Below are 24,243 nucleotides of genomic sequence, written 5' to 3'. Positions count from 1 at the left end.
TTTTAATGTATACTTAGTAAGCAGCTCTTAAAATAACTCTAGGAAATTCAGTGAGCTGATACTTTTTTTTGGTAACCCACCTGTACAAGAAGAGAAAACTGTATTCCATTTTAACTTAATTTTTTACTTCTATATAAGGATCTTTAACATAGTGAGTGAATAGATGAGATGTTAATCTGCAAAAACTTGTATTTGTAGGAGATAAATACTGTGAAACTGGCAGCAAACTTTGGGAAACTTTGCACAGTCCCCCTGGACAGCATTCTTGTAGACAATGTTGCACTGCAGTTTTTTATGGGTAGGTAAATCCATTTTATAAAAATAATATAACCCTCAAGTTTTTTTATAATTGTATATATTGTTAAATTTTAAATACTTGATATTAGACATGCCATATCTTCCACTCCTCATTTTCTGAAATATCCCCCATTTTTTTAGAATCCATAGGGATAGAGATTTGTTTGGTTTTAAGGAAATAAATGTTTATTGTAGTTCCAATGTGCATTTGCTAATATGCTTTTAAATAAACCCCAAGAGATTCTACTATGAATTTTAATTATTTGAGAAAGAGACTTTATCAGGAAAGTATGGTATATATAACCTGCTTGTATCATTTTTGTGCACGAATGGGGGAAGGGTCTTATTTTTATACCATTTTATATATAAATGTTTATTGATTTTATTGTTACGTCAGAATTGCTGTTATCTAGGGGATGTTTCCAGCAAAACTCCCTGAGTCTAAATATTCATGAACAAAAAGAAATGCATGGCTTATTGAGGAACCCAATCCTTGTTTTTAATACATGTGATATAATAGTAATATTATGATTAAAATTTTTATTGAGAATGGAAGCTGAATGTTGTTGAAGTAGTTTATTTCTGATGAAGCCTTCCCTGGCATCTTTATTCCCAAGGGGTGTTTTCATGAAAAATCAGATGTTTTTTAAAATGCACTCCATTTCTTTTTACTGCATAATTGGTCTCTTCAGCTTAACCAGTTTATGATATGACTTTTTTAGCCTCCAGCATTTTCTAAACATGTTCAAAATGCAGAGTTTTAAGTATTTGACATTTTAAAATACTTTCTTTCTTAACTTGTCTTACAGCTGTATGCACTCAAAAATCTGTGACTTTAATATCTCTGTTATGAATTTTGTTTGATAGACTACATGCAGCAAACTGGAGGTCAGGCACATCTCTTCTTTTGGATGACAGTGGAAGGATACCGGGTTACAGCCCAACAGCAGCTAGAAGTTTTATCAAGTCGTCAGAAAGATGGAAAACATCAAACCAACCAAACCAAAGGTCTTTTAAGAGCAGCTGCTGTTGGAATTTATGAACAGTATTTATCAGAAAAGGTGAGGATATACTTTGATTTATTTGAGGATACATTTTGTTTTCTTCTTTGACAGTGTCCTTAATAATGGTAGATTATTAATAATTAAAATTAATAATACTGGCAAAGAAGATAATGATTTATAGTACTTGTAAATATCCATTGTTCATGCTGCTATGCACAACTGTCTTACATTGCCTTGTTTTATCCTGCTAATAGTATTTTGTATATTATTCTCATTTTATAGGTGAAGAAATTGATTGAATTATAAAATTGAAAAAAAAAAAGAAAATTGAATTAACCTGTCCAGGGTCATGTGGATACTAAATAACAGAGTTAAGATTCAGGGTCACACAACTTTAAATAATAGGAAGTAAGAGGTAAACCTTGAAAACAGTAACTAAAACAGAGCTGGAGTGGCTATACTAATATTAGATAATAAATTTTAAGACAAAAAACATTACTAAAGAAACAAGGAACATTTTATAATAGAAAGGTCAATTGATCAGGATGATAAAACAACAAAGCCCACACATACATGGAGAACAAACTGACAGAATTGAGGGAGAAATAGACAATTCAACAGTAATATTTGGAGACTTCAATACTCCCTCTCAAAAACTGATAAAACAGTTCGATAGAAAAATGACCAAGGATGTACAAGAATTGAACAATACTTTAGACCAATTAGACCAAATACATCTGTAAAATACTTCTCCTAACAACAGTTTTATTTTCAAGCATACACATAGAGCATTCTCCAGGATAGATCATGCTGCTGCTGGTGCTAAGTCGCTTCAGTCGTGTCTGACTCTGTGCGACCCAGTGGACGGCAGCCCACCAGGCTCCTCTGTACCTGGGATTCTCCAGGCAAGAATACTGGAGTGGGTTGCCATTTCCTTCTCCAGTGCATGCATACATGCTAAGTCGCTTCAGTCGTGTCCGACTGTGCGACCCCATAGATGGCAGCCCACTAGGCTCCTCTGTCCACAGATTTCTCCAGGTAAGAAAACTGGAGTGGGTTGCCATTTCCTTCTCCAGGATACATCATAGATCGGATCAGATCAGTCGCTCAGTCGTGTCCGACTCTTTGCGACCCCATGAATTGCAGCACGCCAGGCCTCCCTGTCCATCACCAACTCCTGGAGTTCACTCAGACTCACGTCCATCGAGTCAGTGATGCCATCCAGCCATCTCATCCTCTCTCGTCCCCTTCTCTTCCTCCCCCCAATCCCTCCCAGCATCAGAGTCTTTTCCAATGAGTCAGCTCTTCTCATGAGGTGGCCAAAGTACTGGAGTTTCAGCTTTAACATCGGATACATCATAAGTTAGGCCATAAAACAACTCTCATTTTAGAGGCATTAAAATTATATATAAGTATGTCCATTTCTCATAGTAGAATTAATTAGAAATCAAGAACAGAAGGGATTTGAGGAAATTTATAAATATTTGAAAATTAAGCAACAAATTTCTAAATATTACCTGTGTCAAAAACGTCAGAAGGAAGTTAGAAAATATTTTCAATTGAATGAAAATGAAGAAAACAATACATCAAAATTTATGGGATGCAGTTAAAGAAATATGTAAAGGCAAATGTGTAGCTTTAAATGCCTGATTAGAAAGAAGAAAGATGTCACATCAGCAATATACATTTTCATCTTAAAAATCTAGAAAAAGAAAAGCACAACAAATCTAAGCAAACAGAAGGAAGGAAATAGTAAAGATCAAAATGGAAATCAGTGAAATAGAAAACATAAAGACAATAGTGAAAAATCAGTAGTACAATCAAACGTTGTAAAATGAACAATGAAATTTAGAAACCTTTAGCTCAGTTGGCCAAGAAAAAAAGATACAGATCACCAGAATCATGAATGAAGGAGGAAGCATCACCACTGACTATAGAAATTAAAGGGACTACAAGGAAATACCGTTGTTGCTTAGTCACTAAGTCATATCCAACTCTTTTCAGTTCAGTTCAGTTCAGTTCAGTCACTCAGTCATGTCCGACTCTTTGCGACCCCATGAAGCGCAGCACTCCAGGCCTCCCTGTCCATCACCAACTCCCGGAGTTCACTCAGACTCAAGTCCATCGAGTCAGTGATGCCATCCAGCCATCTCATCCTCTGTTGTCCCCTTCTCCTCCTCCCCCCAATCCCTCCCAGCATCAGAGTCTTTTCCAATGAGTCAGCTCTTCACATGAGGTGGCCAAAGTACTGGAGTTTCAGCTTCAGCATCATTCCCTCCAAAGAAATCCCAGGGCTGATCTCCTTCAGAATGGACTGGTTGGATCTCCTTGCAGTCCAAGGGACTCTCAAGAGTCTTCTCCAACACCACAGTTCAAAAGCATCAATTCTTCGGCGCTCAGCCTTCTTCACAGTCCAACTCTCACATCCATACACGACCACAGGAAAAACCATAGCCTTGACTAGATGAACCTTTGTTGACAAAGTAATGTCTCTGCTTTTGAATATGCTATCTAGGTTGGTCATAACTTTCCTTCCAAGGAGTAAACGTCTTTTAATTTCATGGCTGCAGTCATCATCTACAGTGATGTTGGAGCCCAGAAAAATAAAGTCTGACACTGTTTCCACTGTTTCCCCATCTATTTCCCATGAAGTGGTGGGACCGGATGCCATGATCTTCATTTTCTGAATGTTGAGCTTTAAGCCAAGTTTTTCACTCTCCACTTTGACTTTCATCAAGAGGCTTTTTAGTTCCTCTTCTTAGTTCCTCCTCTTTTAGTACCCCATAGACTATAGGCTCCCAGGCTCCTCTGTCCATGGGATTTCCCAGGCAAGAATACTGGAATGAGTTGTGATTTCCTTCTCCAGGGGATATTCCCAACCCAGATATCAAACCCTGTATTGACAGGTGGATTCACCACTGAGCCACCTGGGATGCCCCATAAGGAAGTATTACAAACAATTTTATGACAACAGATTAGACAATTTAGATGAATGGACAGATTTCTGGGAATACACTAATTGTCAGACTGACTCAAGAAGAAATAGAAAATACGGTAAATGAATTTAATTAATAATTAAAAATCATCTTTCAAAGAAAAGCCAAGGCCTAAATGGTTTTACTAGTGAATTCTATCATATATTTCAAGAGAAAATAATACCAGTATTGCACAAACTCTTCCATAAAATAGAGAAAAAAGAAACACTTTACAACTCATTTTATGGATTTAGTGATATTCTCATATCAAAGACAAAGACATCATTTAGAAAACTACAGACTGATGTCCTTCATGAATATGGACAATAATCCTCAAGAGTCACACTCCAGTATTTTTAATGACTATGCTATAAAACTTTTAATTCATACTTATTAGCACAGAATTATATTTTAATTTTAAGTATATATATTATTTGGAAACCACTCATTTGTGCATTTGCTTACATTTTTGCCTTATGAAATATTGTATTTAAAAGAGTACATAGTTTTAAGAATAATAGTATAGCAAATGCCTTTATACACTCCATTCAGCTTTAGAAGTAGAACTTCCATTGTACTTTAAAGGGCTTCCCTTGCGGCTCAGCTGGTAAAGAATCCACCTGCAATGCTGGACACCTGGGTTCAATCCCTGGGTTGGGAAGATTACCTGGAGGCTACCCACTCCAGTATTCAGACCTGGAGAATTCCATGGACTGTATAGTCAGTGGGGTCACAAAGGGTCAGATACGACTTGAGTTACTTACCTGTATTTTAAAAGATCCCTATGTTAGCCTTTGCCTGTCCTTACTTTCTTGCTTTCTGATGAAGCCAGTTTTCTCTATTATTCACTTACTTTCCCATATAGTTTTCCTGTACCTATATGTTCTAAATAATACTACAGCTTCAGCTTTATGAGATTTTGACATTACAAAAATGTCAGGAGAGAGAACTTTAGACATTTGCCTTCCAGATGGCTGTCATTGTTGCCAGCAGTAGAAAAGATGCCATTGTTGGCAGTAATCATTTTTTTTAGCATGGAACAAGAATAATATCCATCTTTCATTTGAAAATATATCAAGAATGTGTGTGGTGAAAAGAATTACAGTAAACAGAAATTTATATGATTTTTCTCAAAAACTATTGAATGATTTTTGAAGGGACTAAAATTAACCTTGAAATAAATGTACAGAACTGAGTACATGTAGGCTATAGCAAGAACTCATACAATGAAGAAAATAACTCATTTTTTGAAAATAAAGCTACTGAGAACTCAGATATCACCAGAAAGGAACAGCCAGCTTAAACAGTTTCCTTACTGTCTTTAATAAAACTGTAATTTCTTTGGAATGCTCCTTTATTCTCACATGTTTAAATGATCTATGCGTTTTTAGAACCATTTTCTTTGAAAAGGATAGGTTGTTAACTTATGACATCCTTTATGCTTTGAAGTACTTAAAAAATGGGCATTTTAGACATGAGCAACCTGTATGATGAATTCATACATGCAGAGAACCTGATTGACAAACAGCTGGTCTACCAAACATGGAGATACAAAGTTGATGGACGCTTTTTTTGGAAAGCTGGAAACAAATCCCTGTAGGTCTAAAAAACTGCTGTTTTTAGTGAGTAAAATCCCATTATTCTTTGCCTAAATGGTTTTATTGAAAAGGATATTTCACTTGATGTCATGACAGTGCAGTGGTAAGAGAAATAAATGTGATAAAGGCTCAAGAGCAGAGCCAAAAGTCATAGTGAATTTTATTTTATAGTTGATTGTATTTAGTTATACCACTGTATAAAATAAAGGGTTGTCCTGAAGACTGCAGGCAGATCAGAAAAGTATTGTATAAAAAGGCACACAAAAATATCCTACAAGATCATAGAATAAAAGGTAAATGTAATTGTTTATTTTTATTAAATATAAATGTATGTATTAGTCCTATTACATATATAATCTTTTAAATAGTCTTAGATTTATATATTTTAAGAATAAACAGTGGTACTGCCTAACAATTTTAAATTTAGGCGAAAAGTTTAAAAAATGTTAAAATAAGTTTCTATATCAGAGAACAGGAATATTATTAAGTAAATTGTTTTGTTTTCTCAAACATTTTTTGTTTAGTTCTATTAATTATCCATTGCCACTGTTAACTAGTCGTTTTGTTTAAATAACTACATTTGTGTAATATGGAAGTAAGCAATACAGATTACTAGATAATTTTGGAAAAAACATGCAATTTTTGTATTTTTATGTTAACGTAGTATCATATGTGCAAATATTTCTTCTATATTACTGTTTTTTTTTTTTTTTTAAAGGGACTTGGTTAGTTATGCCCAATGTTAGCTCTCTGAAAGTATTGCTCACCATACATATTCCAAGGATAAGGCTTAATCCAATTCTGTGTACCTGAGATTATAGAAAAAATTAAGCTAGATAAATTGAAAATGTTATTTTCAAATTTGTCTCTTACTTCCTAGAAACTGAGTTTAGTGAGCTCAGAGGGCACATGAAAGGACAGAAACTAACTTAAATCATGTTCCTCTCTGATCTTTGTCACATAGTTGAAGCTGTTGAGTTCTGTCCTTACTTAAGGGTGAGAGGGGTCGGGGAGAGGCGGGGAGGGAACACCACACCCATACACAAACAAATAATAGGCAAGTGTCCTTTTCTTCTTCCGCCAAAAACCCCCTCACAAGAACCAAAAAAGTACCACCACACTACCTCCCTGAGTTTACTTCTAAGAGTGTTGAATTAACAAGGGGACATTAGAAGTTGTATAGCCCTTATGCTGCACATTCATACCCTCCTGTTTACTTACTTAAAAAAAATTTTTTTTTAATTTTGTTGAAGAATGGTTGGTACATAATATTATGTTAATTTCTGCTGTACAGCAAAGTAATTCATTTATACATATACACATTCCTGTTTCATATTTTACTCCATTATGGTTTTTCACAAAGTATTGAGTGTGGTTCCCTGGGCTATACAGTAGGGCCTTGTTGTTTATCATTGTATATATACTAGTTTGCATCTGCTAATCCCAAGCTTCCATTCCCTCCCTCCTGCATCCTCTCTCCCCCTTGGCAATCTCAGGTCTGTTCTCTGTGTTTATGAGTCTGTTTCTCTTTTGTGAAGTGAAGTCACTCAGTTGTGTCCTACTCTTTGCAACTCTGTAGCCTACCAGGCTCCTCCGTCCATGGGATTTTCCAGGCAAGATTAGTGGAGTGGGTTGCCATTTCCTTCTCCAGGGGATCTTCCTGACCCAGGGATCAAACCCGGATCTCCCACATTCTAGGCAGATGCTTTACTGTCTCAGCCACCAGGGAATAAGTTCATTTGTGTCATGTTTTACATTGTGCATAAAAGTGATATGGTAATTTGTCTTTCTTACTTCGGTTAGTATGATAATCTCTAGGTCTATCCATGTTGCTGCATATGACTTTATTTCATCCCTTTTTATGGCTGAGAAATACTCCATTGTATATGTACCACATCATCTTTATCCTTTCATCTCTCTTTGAACATTGAGGTTGTTTCTATGTCTTGGGTATTGTGAATAGTTCTACTTTGAACATGAGTACATTTACCTTTAAATTACAGTTTTATCTGGATGTATGCCCAGGATACTTACATACTTTTTCTTCTCTTCTTGATTTATCTATTCTGTTCCTTAGATAGTCTAACAGCACAGAGAAATTGCTTAAACGATGCATTTTTTTGTTACTGTCTCTAAAAGTTACCATCATTTAATCACTCATTTATTCTCCATAGTTAACATGCTGAGTAATGTCTGTAGTGTCTGTCACATTATGCACCTTGAGATGAAAGTTATTGAAACAAAGTAACTTTTCAAACTTTTTTCTCTCCCTTATCATGCTGATACTTTGCTGCAGTATTATAAAACTGAATTAGGATAAAGATGGTCTCTTTCAAGTGCCATTCAAAAGGATTGTTTCTAGTGTGAAATGATAAGTAGCAACATGGCATACTCTTTTGACATTTTATTAAATACACATCTAAGACTACTGCCTGCTCAACACTAACTCGTAGTGACAGTATTTCCTATGTGCTGGACACATAAGTCTTACGTAAATCTCTTTTCATCCTCACTATAATCATATGTAGTATTTATCTCCATTTTACAGATTGAGTAAGTGAAGCCTTGTGAGAGGAAACTTGCTCAGCAAAAGTTAAGATTTAAATCCACGTTTGTCTAACAAGTCTACTGTGTAGTACCTCATGGCCAGAAAAATGCTAGTTCTGATTTCAGCCTTTAAACATCAAGGTGTCACTTACAAACCAAGGATTTTTTGGCAGTTACTTTTAGTACTATGATTCCATTATTTAATTATCCTACTTTGGCTCCCTGATGCGAAGAGCCAACTCAGTGGAAAAGACCCTGATGCTGGGAAAGATTGAGGGCAGGAGAAGGGAACGACAGAGGTTGAGACGGTTGGATGGCATCACTGACTCAATGAATATGACTTTGAACAAACTCAGGGAGATAGTGAAGGACAGGGAATCTTAGCATGCTGCAGTCCATGGGGTTGCAAAGAGTCAGACGTGACTGAACAACAAATTATTTAATTCTACTATGAAGGCTTAACTTGGATTTAGAAATTTCAAAGATCAACGCTACTTGTGTTTTTCTCTGTTTGTCAGGCATCTCCGAGAGTTACTGTTGATGATTATTTGGTAGCAAAATTAGCAGATACTTTGAATCATGAAGATCCAACCCCTGAAATCTTTGATGACATTCAAAGGAAGGTATTATGTACAACATTTATCACTATATCTTTTTTGAAAACAATGTATATGTCTATATGCGTGTAATTTGTCTGTAAAAGGTTATTGAAATGTTATGAAAGTACAGTGTGATAACTAAAAAGATGTGTTACGGTAATAATACTTCACAAAGTAGCCAGTTTTTCTTTGCTTATTTACTGTAGAAATGCGGAAAATCCCTATGCTGGGTTATTTACTTTGAATCTGGCTGAAGTAACAGATACAGATTCTAGAATTTTATGAATAGATGATGTATAAATAACAGATTCATTTATTTTAATATGTGCTTTGAGCCTTTATTTGGATTTGTTTCTTAGAGAACACTGCTTTGTAGAGCATTATATATAACTGCTGTCATGTGACTTGTTTTGCAGTAGGACTCTCTTCAGTATAATTTAGATGCTAGAGGGGCCAGAAAAATATCACTAGTTGTGACATTGTCTTATTACTGACGTCTTATAAATATGGAGCCTATAATTCATTACAGTAATACCTCTGTCTACCTTTTGTTGAAATCTTATTATTGGAAATTAGTACATTATTTGTATTAATGATTGAATATCTTGATTTATTTCAATAAGGTGTATGAATTGATGCTTCGAGATGAAAGATTTTATCCTTCCTTCAGACAGAATGCACTTTATGTGCGCATGTTAGCTGAGCTGGATATGTTAAAAGATCCTAGTTTCAGAGGATCAGATGACGGTGATGGAGGTAAGGTAGCTCACATTGTACATTTATCCATTATATATGTATATTCCTGTATGTATTCTGCTTACCAAAGGAAATCCTTTCAAATAGCATAAAAATGTTCTTAAAGCTGAAATATAAATTGTAATATATTTTAAAATCCATGAATAAATGATGAAGTTTACTTACTATACTAAATTAAAATGTTAAAATCTGATAACAAATTAGAACATAACTGTTGAGCCTAGAAATCCTTTTTTTTTTTTTTAGTTTATTTTTTAATTGAAGGATAATTCCTTTACAGAATTTTGTTTCCTGTCAGACATCAAGAATCAGCTATAGGTGCACCCATGTCCCCTCCCTCCCAAATTGCCTCTCATCTCCTTCCTTATCCCACCCTTCCAGATTGTTACAGAGCCCCTGTTTGTGAGTTTTACAGCAAATTCCCATTGGCTGTCTTATTTTACATATGGTGTTGTAAATTTCCATGTTACTCTCTCCATACATCTCACCCTGTCTCTCTTCCCCTCGCCCTGTGTCTATAAGTCTGTTCTCTGTGTCTGTTTCTCCATTGCTGCCCTGAAAATAAATTCACCAGTACTATCTTTCTAGATTCCATATATATTCATTAGTATATGATATTTATATTTCTTTTTCTGACTTACTTCACTCTGTATAAGCAGCTCTGGGTTTGTCCACCTCATTAGAACTGATTCAAATGCATTCCTTTTTATGACTGAATAATATTCCATTGTATATATATACCACAGTATCTATATCAGTTCATCTGTTGATGGACATCTAAGGTTGCTTCCATGTTCTAGCTGTTGTAAATAGTGCTGCAGTGAACATTGGGTTACATGTGTCTTTTTCAATTTTGGTTTCCTTGGGGTGTATGCCTAGTAATGGTATTGCTGGGTCATATGGTGGTTTTATTCCTAGTTTTTTAAGGAATCTCCATACTGTCTTCCATAGTGGCTGTGTCAATTTATATTCCCACCAGCAATGCAAGGATTCCCTTTTCTCCACATCCTCTCCAACATTTATCGTTTGTAGACTCTGATGATGGCCATTCTGACCGGTGTGAGGTGATATCTCATTGTAGTTTTGATTTGCATTTCTCTTGATTTGCATTTCTCTAATAGTGAGCGATGTTGAGCATCTTCTCATGTGTGTGTTAGCCCTTTGTATGTCTTCTTTGGAGAGCTGTCTGTTTAGGTCTTTTCCCCACTTTTTGATTGGGTTGTTTGTTTTTCTGGTATTGAGTTGTATGAACTGCTTGTATTTTTTGGAAATTAATTCTTTGTCAGTTGTTTCCTTTGCTATTACTTTCTCCCACTCTGAGGGTTGTCTTTTCACCTTGTTTGTAGTTTCCTTTGCTGTGCAAAAGCTTTTAAGTTTAATTAGGTCTCACTTCTTTATTTTTATTTTGTTTCCATTACTCTAGGAAGTGGGTCATAGAGGATCTTGCTTTAATTTATGTCATTGAGTGCTCTTCTATGTTTTCCTCTAAAAGTTTTGTGCTTTCTGGTCTTACATTTAGGTCTTTAATTCATTTTGAGTTTATCTTTGTGTATGGCATTAGGAAGTGTTCTAATTTCCTTCTTTTACATGTAGCTGTCCAGTTTTCCCAGCACCACTTATTGAAGAGGTTATCTTTGCCCCATTGTATATTCTTGCCTTCTTAGTCAAATGAGGTACCCATATGTGCATGGGTTTATCTCTGGGCTCCCTATCACATTCCATTAGTCTGTATTTCTGTTTTTGTGCCAGTACCATACTGTCTTGATGACTGTAGCTTTGTAGTATAGACTGAAGTCAGGAAGGTTGATCCCTCCAGCTCTATTTTCTTTCTCAAGACTGCTTTGGCTATTTGGGATCTTTTGTGTTTCCATATGAATTGTGAAATTTTTTGTTCTAATTCTGTGAAAAATGTTGTTGGTAGTCTCTGTGAATCTGTAGATTGCATTTGGTAGTATAGTCATTTTCACAACATTTATTCTTCCAACCCAGGAACTTGGTATATCTCTCCTTCTGTTTAATGTTGTCTTTGATTTCTTTCTTCATTATAATTTTCCATATACAGTATTTTTGTCTCCTTCAGTTCAGTTCAGTTCAGTCGCTCAGGTCGTGTCTGACTCTTTGTGACCCCATGAACGGCAGTACGCCAGGCCTCCCTGTCCCATCACCAACTCCTGGAGTCCACTCATCCCATGTCCATTGAGTTGGTGATGCCATCCAACCATCTCATCCTCTGTTGTCCCCTTCTCTTCCTGCCCTCAATCTTTCCCAGCATCAGGGTCTTTTCAAATGAGTCAGCTCTCCGTATCAGGTGGCCAGAGTATTGGAGTTCAGCTTCAACATCATTCCCTCCAGTGAACACCCAGGACTGATCTCTTTTAGGATGAACTGGTTGGATCTCCTTACAGTCCAAGGGACTCTCAAGAGTCTTCTCCAACACCACAGTTCAAAAGCATCAATTCTTCTGTGCTCAGCTTTCTTTATAGTCCAACTCTCACATCCCTACATGACTACTGGAAAAACCATAGCCTTGACTAGACAGACCCTTGTTGGCAAAGTAATGTCTCTGCTTTTGAATATGCTATCTAGGTTGGTCATAACTTTCCTTCCAAGGAGTAAGTGTCTTTTAATTTCATGGCTGCAATCACCATCCACAGTGATTTTGGAGCCCAGAAAAATAGTCAGCCACAGTTTCCACTGTTTCCTCATCTCTTTGCCATGAAGTGATGGGACCGGATGCCATGATCTTAAGTTTTCTGAATGTTGAGTTTAAGCCAACTTTTTCACTCTCTTCTTTCGCTTTCATCAAGAGGCTCTTCAGTTCTTCTTTACTTTCTGCCATAAGGGTGGTGTCATCTGCATATCTGAGGTTATTGATATTTCTCCTGGCAGTCTGATTCCAGCTTGTGCTTCCTCCAGCCCAGCGTTTCTCATGATGTACTCTGCATATAAGTTAAATAAGCAGGGTGGCAATATACAGCCTTGATGTACTCCTTTTCCTATTTGGAACCAGTCTGTTGTTCCATGTCCAGTTCTAACTGTTGCTTCCTGACCTGTATACAGGTTTCTCAAGAGTCAGGTCAAGTGGTCTGGCATTCCCATCTCTTTCAGAATTTTCCACAGTTTATTGTGATCCACACAGTCAAAGGCTTTGGCATAGTCAATAGATAGGTTTATTCCCAGAAATTTCATTCTTTTTGTTGCAGTGGTAAATGGGATTGATTCCTTAATTTCTCTTTCTAATTTTTCATTGTAAGTATATAGAAATGCAAATGATTTCTGTGTATTGACCTTGCATCCCATGACTTTGCTAAATTCACTGATTAGCTCTAGTAATTTTCTGATAGTTTCTTTTGGGTTTTCTTTGTATAGTATCATGTCATCTGCAAGTAGTGAGTTTTATTTCTTCTTTTTCCAGTCTGGATTTCTTTATTTCTTTTTCTTCTCTAATTACCTTACCTAGGACTCCCAAATCCCATGGACGGAGGAGCCTGGAAGGCTGCAGTCCATGGGGTCACTGAGGGTCGGACATGACTGGTCAACTTCACTTTCACTTTTCACTTTCATGCATTGGAGAAGGAAATGGCAACCCACTCCAGTGTTCTTGCCTGAAGAATCCCAGGGACCGGGGAGCCTGGTGGGCTGCCATCTATGGGGTTGCACAGAGTCAGACACGACTGAAGCGACTTAGCAGCAGCAGCAGCAGGACTCCCAAAACTATGTTGAATAATAGTGGTAAGAGAGGACACACTTGTCTTGTTCCTGATTGTAGAGGGAATGCTTTCAGTTTCTCACCATTGAGAATAATGTTTACTGTGGGCTTATCATATATTGCCTTTACTGTGTTGAGGTAGGTTCCATCTGTGCCCATTTTTTGAAGCGTTTTTATCATAGATGGGTGCTGAATTTTGTCAAAGGATTTTTCTGCATCTGTTGAGATGTTCATATGGTTTTTATCTTTCAGTTTTTTAATATGATATATCCATTGATTGATTTGTGTATATTGAAGAATTCTTGCATCTATGGAATAAACCCAACTTGATCATGGTATATGAGCTTTTTAATGTGTTTTTGAATTCTCTTTGCTAGAATTTTGTTGAGGACTTTTGCATGTGTGTTCCTCAGTGATACTGACCTGTAATTTTCTTTTTTTGTGTGTTGTCTTTGCCTGGTTTTGGTATCAGAGTGATTGTGGCCTTGTAGAATGAGTTTGGAAATGTTCCTTCCTTGAAGGTTTTTTGAAGATTTTCAGAAAAATAGACATTAGCTCTTCTCTAAGTGTTTGACAGAATTCCCCTGTGAAGCCACCTGGCCCTGGGCTTTTGTTTTTTGGGAAATTTTGGATCACAGTTTTGATTTCATTGTTTCTGATTCGCTTGTTCATAATTTCTTTTTTTTCCTGATTCTGTCTTGGGAGGTGGAACTTTTCTAAGAATCTGTCCATTTCCTCTAGGTTGTCCATTTTATTAGCCATATGGTTGCTCATAATATCCTCATATGATCCTTTATGTTGTCTGTTGCCACCTCTACTGTTTTCATTTCTAATTTTGTTGATTTGATTTTTCTTCCTTTTTTTCTTGATGAGTCTGGCTGTTGGGTTGTCAATTTTATCTTCTCAAAGAACCAGCTTTTAGTTTTATTAATCTTTGCTATTGTTTCCTTCACCTCTTTATTTGTTTCTCCTCTGATCTTTATGATTTCTTTCCTTCAACTGACTTTGGGATTTTTTGTTCTTTTTCCAGCTGCTCTGAATGTAGACTTAGGTTGTCTATTCGATGCTTTTCTTGTTTCTTGAGGTAGAATTGTATTGCTAGAAACTTTCCTCCTTAGAACTGCTTTTGCTGAATCCCATAGGTTTGGGGTTGTCGTGTTTTCGTTGTAATTTGTTTTTAAGAATCTTTGGATTCTTTAAGAATCTTTAAGAAATCTTAATCTTTAAGAATTATTTCTCCAGTAACCTCTTTGTTATTTAGTAATGTATTATTTAATCTCCATGAGTTTGTGTTTTTTGCAGTTGTTTTTTTCCTATAGTTGATATCTAGTCTCATAACATTGTGGTCAGAGAAGATACTTGATACGGTTTCAGTTTTCTTAAATTTACTGAGGCTTGATTTGTGACCCAAGATGTGGTCTGTCCTGAAGAATATTCCACGTGCCCTTGAGAAGAAAGTATATTTTTCTGCATTTGGTGGAAAGTCCTGAAGATACCAGTGAGGTCCATTTGGTCTAATGTTTCATTTAAGGTTTGTGTTTCCTTATGGATTCTCTGTTTTGATGATCTGTCCATCAGTGTCAGTGGGATGTTAAAGTCTGCTACTATTATTGTATTACTGTTGATTTCCCCTCTTATGCCTGTAAGTGTTTTCCTTATATATATTGAGATGCTCCTATGTTGGGTGCATAAATATTTACAATTTTATGTCTTCTTCTTGGATTAATCCCTTGAACATTGGTGTTGTGTCTTTCCTTATTTCTCATAATATTCTTTATTTTAAAGTCTATTTTGCCTGAAATAATGATTGCCACTCTGGCTTTCTTTAGGCTTCCATTTGCATAGACTCTCTTTTTCCATCCTTGTACTCTCAGTCTGTGTTTCTGTAGGTCTGAAGTGGGTCTCTTGTGTGCAGCATATATGTGGGTCTTGTTTTTGTATCCATTTAGTCCGTCTGTATCTTTTGGTTGGTGCATTTTATCTGTTTACATTTAAAGTAATTATTGATATATATGTTCCTGTTGGCATTTTCTTAATTGTTTTGGGTTTGTTTTTGTAGGTCTTTCTTTTCTCTTGTGTTTACTGGCTATGTAAGTCCATTTGGTATTTGTTGTAAGGCTGGTTTGGTGGTGCTAAATTCTCTTAACTTTTGCTTGTCTGTGAAACTTTTGATTTCTCCAATTTTGAATGAGATCTTTGCTGGGTAAAGTAATATTGGTTATAGATTTTTTTCTTTCAATACGTTAAATATATCCTGCCATTCCCTTCTGGCCTGCAGAGTTTCTGCTGAAAGATCTGCTGTTAAGCATATGGGTTTTCCCTTGCTGCTTTTAATATTCTTTCTTTGTATTTAATCTGTGTTAGCTTTATTAATATGTGTCTCGATGTGTTTATCCTGTAAGGGACTCTGTGCTTCTTGAACCTGATTGACTGTTTCCTTTCCCATGTTGGGGAAGTTTTCAGCTATAATTTCTTCAGAAATTATCTCAGTGCCTTTCTTTTTTTCTTACTCCTCTGGATTCCGCATAACTCCAGTGTTGGTGTGTTTAATATTGTCCCAAAGGTCTCTGAGGCTGTCCTCAATTTTATTCATTCTTTTTCCTTTATTCAGCTCTTCAGCAGTTATTTTCACCATTCTCTTTCAGCTCACTTATCCATTCTTCTGCCTCAGTTATTCTGCTATTGGTTCCTTCTAGAGTATTTTTAATTTCAGTAATTGTGTTATTTATACTTGTTTGATTATTCTTTATTTCTTCTGTGTCCTTGGTGATTGTATTAACTGTGTTATTTCTTGCATCTTTTCCATTCTATTTCAAAGACTTTGGAGTATCTTTACTGTCATTATTCTGAACTCTCTTTCAGGTAGATTGCTTATTTCATTTTTGTTTATTTGGTCTTGTGACTTTCTGTCTTATTCTTTCATTTGTGCTGTATTTCTCTCTTTTCTTTTTTTTTCTTTTTTCTAACTTGCTCCACTTTCCCAGGCTTTAGGGTTGTATTCCTTCTTCGTTTTGGTTTTGGCCCTGGGAGGGAAAGGTTGTTGGTCTAAGTGGCTTGTATTGACTTCTTATTAGGGGTGACTAGTGCCTGTGTTCTAGTGGGAGGAGATCAAGCAGGTAGGTAATTACAGAAATAATGGGACATATACATTCACTTCCACACATACAATTATAACGAAAGTATTCTAAAGAAAAGAGTACAGGAGATAGACTTGGTGAACAAGGGAAACCAAATGTGATACTGATCAATTAAAAGCAGAGCTAACTAATGCTCAATCTGGAAAACTGAGCCTAAGCAGATTGCCTACTGGGGAATATAGCAAAGAGAGCACAACAATTTAACTTACATAGTGAAGAAAAAAAGAGTGAAGGGAAAAAGGGAAAAGAAAAGAAAAACAAAGGAGAAGAGCGAGAAAAGAGAATTTCTCTTAAAATTCTTGAAGCATGTTTTCAAAGGGATTGTCACCGCAATATTTTTATGGTAGTTTCTTTTTTGCATGTAAAAGTAATAATTGCCATGATTAATGATAGGATCATTGAGAAGATTAAATGAGATAACAAGTGATGATTCTGAGAATGTTCCATAAACCATAAAACATTGTAAAAACATTTTTTTCTGTTTTTAATTGTATTCTGTTCCAAATCCTGTATAATATAAGCCAGAATATGCTACAAGTCATTTATTCCAATCTTTCAGTTTTCTTCTGTTCACATTGTATAGTGAAGAAAACAGACTTTAAGAGTGATAACACTTTGATTTTACTCCTTTTCTACTACTTATTACCTATGTGATGTTGGCCAAACACTTAATTTCTTTAGGCCTCATTTTTCTCAGTTACAAATGTAGACTATTATTCTTCTTGTAGTAATATCCTACCTCAGAGTTGTCACATTGTAATGGAATTCTGTATGTAAAAATGATATATAAAACAAAACACAAATATCGGTGTTTCTTCATAGTAAATAATTGGCTATTTAAGAATGGTGCGAGAGGCAGCCCTTAGACGATTTGCAGACTTTAGGCCTGATGACCATTTTTGCTAGTGATTCAATGCAGAAGTACTTACTAAACTCTAATGAAGTATCTAGGATTTGATAAAATTTCTAGCAAATAACCAATGTAAATACAAAGTAAATGGGAAAGACTTTACTAAGTATTTAAGAGAGTGCTTTAATTATGCTCATTTACTTATAAATAGAGTTAATGGACAGGACCACTTAAAGTTGGAGATATAATAGATGTATTAAGTGGTTAGCACTGCTTTAGCAAATGCCTCTATTTTGGAAGCTTTCTAGCCTCCCCTCTTTTCCACTCATCCTCCCCACTCCTTATTCTATATTAGTGAGACTTTACTTTTTAAGTAATAGAAGAAATATAGCTACAAAAATTTGTATGTTACAATAGCTTTTATATTGATTGTTGATCTAGTATCTTGGTTATTTGTAAAACTGAAATAGTATTCTGTTAACTGTATTTGATTGCTTAATGAGGGAGTTTTCTATTTTTAAGAGCACTTCTCTGCCAGCTCAATAGTAAAATCACTGTACTTCAAGTTTATTATATATTGTATCTATTTACTGTCTCTTGAAAAATCTTTTACAGAGCTGATATGAAATTTGTAGTAGAAACTCTCCTTCCTTAAAGGACTATTATAAATGTTTTCATTGTATATTTTAATTTTGTCTACTTTAGAAATTTGCTTAGTGTTGTGAAATGGATTTGCTATCTGACCCAGAAAGAAAGAAGATAAATTAAATCATAAGCAGCTGATTTATAAGCATCCATGTATTATATAATGATCATAGTAGCAATATATTCTGTGGGAGTAGTTTTTGATCCTATAGTGTAAAAACTCTTCCAGAATCTTCTAAACTGACTTTTAGCTTCCATTTATATTTGTCTTGTGACTGATGGAAGCAAATTATTTATGTGATCTCAAACTTCCCAAAATGTCATACTTATTTCAAACACAAAGTAGATTAAGAGGTTTTTTGTTTTTTTGTTTTTTCCCCCTGCCGCTGATTTTGATCTGAATCAAATGAACTTTTCTTTTATGTCAGCCATTGAGTAGTCCCTCACACTGGAATCATTGATTGTAGTTTGGAATTAATATATACACATATATCTTTTATCTGTCTGGGACATTGCTTTTTAACATGTCCTAATTAATGAGCTCTTACATGTTTTATAACTGAGAAATTGCCTAATACTTTTTTGAAACCATGTTAAGAAAGTATATGGAATCATGGGTATAATTTGAAACATTTTTATTAAAAATGGGTGTTATGTATATTTGTCAGTGTTTAGGTTTTAGGCATTTGCTACAAGTTTTTCAAGTAGTAATGCTTATAATTTTCTTGTTTGTATAGGATTAATTAAAATAGACCTTATATTTTCTGGTTATAAATTCATTTTCTGACTTTTAAAAATTAAGCTTCCTGATACTTTGTGTATTTTTTAAAGTCTTGAAATTCTGGCTGCTTTTTAGACATTCTGAAATAATGATTCAATCTAGTGTTCAATGTGTAGCTGCCCCCACCTTTTTTTTTAATGTAGGTTAATTGAGCACAAAGTTAGTGGGTAAAGTCTTACCATGTATAATAATATCCTGTGGTAGTTTTTCTTTGTTTTAGAAGAAATTTCATTCCTATTTAATTAAATTTCATTCTTATTTAATTAAACTTCTGTAGGTAGGTAGGTAGCTGGATGGCTAGCTTACCCATACTCTCTCTCTTCTGTCTTCCTTATCTTTGTCCGTGAGATTGCCTTCTTTAGTTAGTTTAGCTCTAAGTTATTTTAAGGGTAGATATTTTTTCCTTTATTAAAACAAATTCACAGCCTTTTAAATATTTAAATTATGCTTTCCCTTTTAAATTTTAATTTCAATCACATTTTTCCTCATCGTTTCAAACAATAGCTTCTTTTGTTTTCTAATATTTTTAAGCAGTTGTTAAAGTCTTGATTAAATACAGATCTCCATTGGCTTTAGACAGTCTAAATTTCTGAATCTTATTGTTAAGTAAGAAAGTAAACCATGCCTTGTTTTGCTCCTTTGTTCTTGTTTAGTTGCTAAATTCTGACTTTTTTGCAACTACATGGGCTGTATCCCATTAGGCTCCTCTGTCCATGGGATTTCCCAAACAAGAGTACTGGAGGGGGTTGCCATTTCCTTCTCCAGGGAATCTTCCCAGTCCAGGGATCAAACCCATGTCTCCTGCATCTCCAGATGGGTTCTTTACCACTGATCCACCAGGGAAGCCCCTGTTTTGCTCCTAGTTTTTCTTTTGACATGTCTTTGGTGGGAAGACTTAAGAGGTGGGCAGCCCAAAGAAGGTAAGAGGTATATAATTGAATAAGGAGGATAGAGAACTATTTTTTTTATCCATTTTAATTATCCTAGGTGGAATTTCCTATTTTTGTGTTCAGAGCTTTGAGGAACTGAGAAATGTTCTTGGACAGTTAGAGGTGTTGAAGTTGGAAGGCAACACTAGCTACCTCTGTCAATAGTAATAGAAATTTCCTTTGAAGACGCATCTAGAGATCCAAACTATAAATAATATCTAATATGCTACAAGCCATATAATAACTTTAAACTGTTTATGAATATTGCTTTGCTGTATATTCCTTTGTGTTTTTACAAAGTGATATCTTAATTGATAACTTAATTTGATCAGATATATACTAAAATTCTGAGGGAAAAGATGTTAATTTTAATAATTACTCTAACATTAATTTTTAAAAATAATTTCTAGTTTTTATTTGCCTTTTGTTCTACTAATTGTATATTGATTTAAGAATCTAGACTATAGCATTTTTGATACAGACCAACTGTGAATAAGTGGACTTTATAGGTTTAATAAACAACTTTTTATCTTTCATATTAAAGAATAATTTTATTTGTAATATTAACCCAGTGAGACAGAAGTAACAAAATACCTCTGACATTTCCTGGTGTGAAATGTCATTCATTTCAAATGACAATTTCAGATGTCATTCTGCAGTGTTTACCTCATGTTTACATTAGACAATTTAATATGGTACTATGAGAATAAAATACATAAAATGCTTTTTTTTGTACATAAATGCCTTTTTGGGGGAGAGGGGAACAACTTAGGTACATAACTGTTTTCACTGAAATAACCTGGCTTAGAAAACCATGAAAACAGGTTTTTGGGAGTAGTGTACCACAGTTTTCTTTATTGTTCTTTCTTGGCCTCTGTGGCTTTCATTCTCGGTGTTTGAACCTTAGATAGCTAAAGCACTGTTGGAAGAGTTTTTGACTGTATACTAAGTTGAATCTTCCTTCTCACAGAATCTTTTAATGGGTCTCCTACAGGAAGCATAAATTTGGTAAGTACTGTTATGACTACTTTAATTCTTAAAGTGGCCTGAAAATAATATGAAAAACTGAGCCTTAACATATGTAAATAAATGACGTATTAGAACCCTCAAATCATCCTTTATAAAAAGCTGTTGCACTTTTATAGAAATATTAAATTCACATATAAGGGATCTGTGGATTAGAACTTAATGAAATGAAATTTATTTTCTTTTTAAAAAATGGGTTTAAATCACCTGCCTGATTTAGTTGCAAGTGATAATAATGATTTCATTATTTTCAACCTCAATATTTAATATTTCACTCTGATCAGTGCTATGATGGGCAGTAAATTTATGACATATAAATGTTTACATTGGAATTAGTTTTTTCTTCTTGTAATTAGAAAAGAAATATAAAACTGGTTGGGATACCTGAAAACCTAAAGATATTTCTTAAGGTCCACGCTAACAAGTTCAGTTTATTGAAAAAAAAAAACAAACATTTTTTAAGCTTTTACAAGAATTAAGCAACTGTATTCTGTGATTACAGATTTAAGAATGACACATTTTTATCATATAAACTTCATTGGCATTTCATATATTCAAGGTGAAATGTGAAATAATGAACATTTCAGTTCTCTTATATATCCATGCTTGCCATTGAATACCTTGTTTCATAAAATACTACTAGAGAGAAATATTAGTGTTGTGTGCAAGTTTCAGTCCAGAATTTGTTGAGGATGGGGAGAGATTGTTTGCTTTGTTTTTCCTTCTACTACCTACGTGACTTTTTCTTTTGAACTTTTTGTAATAGATAAGTAGTTGGGAGGTCCATTGTCTTATGTTCCTTAGTATGACATTTATTTCTAAAATGACCTTATTGTATCAACGTTCCATTATTGTACAACGTATAACCTTAAACAAAACCCTAAAGGAAATCAGCAATAGTGTTATGTCAGATATTTTGTAATGTTTTAAGTATTTTCCTAAATTATCTGTTATCATTACCATTTGCTTCTAATATTCCATAGAGTTATGACAAAAAGGAATAGCTCCTAGAGACTGAACAGTGTTAGCAATATAATGCCCATTAGGAAGAATAAGTTTCCAAATATGATGAAACTTTTCCTTGCATTGAAATTTTTTAGTACTCATGTTTGTAGTTCTTGTACAAGTGTTTGAACACTATTAAAAAATATTTTTTCTTCATTCCCTATCTGGAATAAATGCTTTTTCAAATAAAAGAGATTCCTTTTATCCTATAGTGATATAAAGCAAAACAGTCTGAATTGAAAAAGGTGACACGTGACATCAGTGACTTACAGTTTTTGTTTTTCACACAAATCTGTTAAATCCAAGCTTTTAAGTAGCTGGAGTCTTTTGGATTCTTTTTTTTAAATACTAAGATAAATTTGAATAAACAGTTGAATTTTAACAATAGTTTGATTACAAAAAATTGTTATCAGGTTTTTTTCATATTTAATGAAGATAATATTTATTAATTGTATTAAAATTATAAACTGCATCATTATAGTTTATTCCAGCAAACTAAGCAAAGAAAATATTTACTGTGGTGGTTTACTCATTTTGTAATTGAGGTTAGCACATAGATTATAAGCATTTCGAAGTGCCATTGTAGTTCTGTTTGCTGAATTGATTATCGTAGTAAATTTCAATTTTTGGTTTTTATCCTAGCATAATGTTACAAAAAACACTTCTTTTTTTGGCAAGAAGTTCAAGAATCTTAACCCATGGTCACTTTGCAAACTGTATTTTATTTCAGAACAACATTAATGCACTTGTTTTGAAATCACAGTTTTCTTTGATTAATCACTACTTATACTTCTAAATCACAGTGTAGTTCCATGGTTATAATGTTATCAGTTGTAACTTTATATAGTCTAGTTGATATTTACACATGCATTATAACTGTGACTAATGATTAAGAGACATTTCATTGAATTTTTTCATCATACTTAATGTAAATATTAATTGCATATTTTACATGTGCTAGAAAAGGCATTTATATACAGAGTTTTTCAACAGCTTCTGGCTTGCATAGTATAAGATGCTAACATGGTTAAAGTAATAAGAAAGCAACATATAACTTTTTATATGTTTACCTGCAAAGGAAGGTTACCAGTAATAATAATGCTTTTTTGAAAAAGGTGATTATTTTATATTCCCTGTGCTAGCTTATAGTTAGAAGATTACAGTAGATAACAATTTTAAATTTTGTAGACTATTCCATTTCCCTTGGGGTTCTATCTTTCATGTAAAATAATTATAAAACAAAGGTTCTGCTATTTGTCAAAATGTTTTGTTGTAGGTCAGTTAAAAAATTAAGTGCATTCTAATTCTTTCAAAGTATTTTCATTCACATTATATCCTGATAGAGTTGTAGAACAGATAATACACCATTACCATTGGGAAAACTGAAATACAAGAAAGACGTACTGATATGGCTAAAGTCTATTAAGGTTATCAGTGGCAAAGTCTGGACTAGATCTAATTTAATTGAAGAGTTTTCCCACTTGACTTATGGATCGTCTGTATGAAGTTACCAAATTTTGTTTCTTCTGATGATCAGTCTTTAGTAGATAGAATTTTGGCTTTCTTCTTAGGATGCAATTGCTTAATTTTAAATGGCTTTATGTCATATGCATGACTGCATTAAGGTCATTTAGATGACTCATTAATAACTGGTAATACCACATTAGGAATCCAAAGTTCATTCAGATCCCGTGGTTTTTCAAGTGTAAAATATGCCTGAGTCATATGCTGTCTGTGTGTTACAGTCCCTAAGACCACTCCTGTGTTCACTGATTTACTAAAAGGACTCACAGACCCCAGCATAGCTGTACTCACAGCTAAGATTTATTATAGCGGAAGGATATAAAGCAGAATCAGCAAAAGGAAAAGGTGGATGGGGCAAAGTCCAGAGAAAACCTGGCTCAAGTTTCCACAAATCTTCTCCCATGGAAGTCACATAGCATAGACTTAATTGCGCTGGCAGTGAATATGACAACATGTGTGAAATGCTGCTACCAGGAAAGCTTATCTGAGACATAAGTGCCCAAGGTTTTTATTGAAGGTAGTTCACACAAGGCACCATTTGTCCAGCATGTACTAAACTGACTCCCAGGAGAAAAGTGGGTATTTGGTGTAAACCACATTGTCTATATAGATAGTTTAGGTAGAGTAAGCCACTTTAGCAGTTAGGAATGATGGGAACTTTTTCTAAATCTAACTTCCTAGATATTGTCCCAGGCCGTCCTTTCTAAGGAGAACAACTTAAGGTCTGTTGTGTTAACTCTTTTCCATACAGTCTCGCCTTCATTATATCCTTATGTTCCCTCTGTGTAAGTGTGGGTGTGTGGACATGGAGCAAAAAAGTTTTGAGCCAAAGTCTATAGTTAAAAAATTTATTCTGAATCA

General features: G+C 34.6%; 1 protein-coding gene across 3 annotated transcripts in view; it reads left to right on the top strand.

The window, feature by feature from the left end:
- SNX13 (sorting nexin 13) overlaps nt 1-24,243 on the top strand; it is a 143,480-nt gene that overhangs the window by 91,775 nt on the left and 27,462 nt on the right. For all 3 annotated transcript variants that reach the window (XM_055589929.1, XM_055589931.1, XM_055589930.1), the window contains 5 exons: nt 199-298; nt 1,165-1,358; nt 8,940-9,044; nt 9,644-9,776; nt 20,798-20,835. In XM_055589929.1, coding sequence (XP_055445904.1) covers nt 199-298; nt 1,165-1,358; nt 8,940-9,044; nt 9,644-9,776; nt 20,798-20,835 — 570 coding nt within the window. The remainder of the gene's footprint in view (nt 1-198; nt 299-1,164; nt 1,359-8,939; nt 9,045-9,643; nt 9,777-20,797; nt 20,836-24,243) is intronic.

This window comes from Bubalus kerabau, chromosome 8 (genome assembly GCF_029407905.1).
Source record: "Bubalus kerabau isolate K-KA32 ecotype Philippines breed swamp buffalo chromosome 8, PCC_UOA_SB_1v2, whole genome shotgun sequence".
NCBI lineage: Eukaryota > Metazoa > Chordata > Mammalia > Artiodactyla > Bovidae > Bubalus > Bubalus kerabau.
The sequence above is the reverse complement of the archived record's forward strand: the minus strand, read 5'-3'. Positions and strand labels throughout refer to the sequence as shown.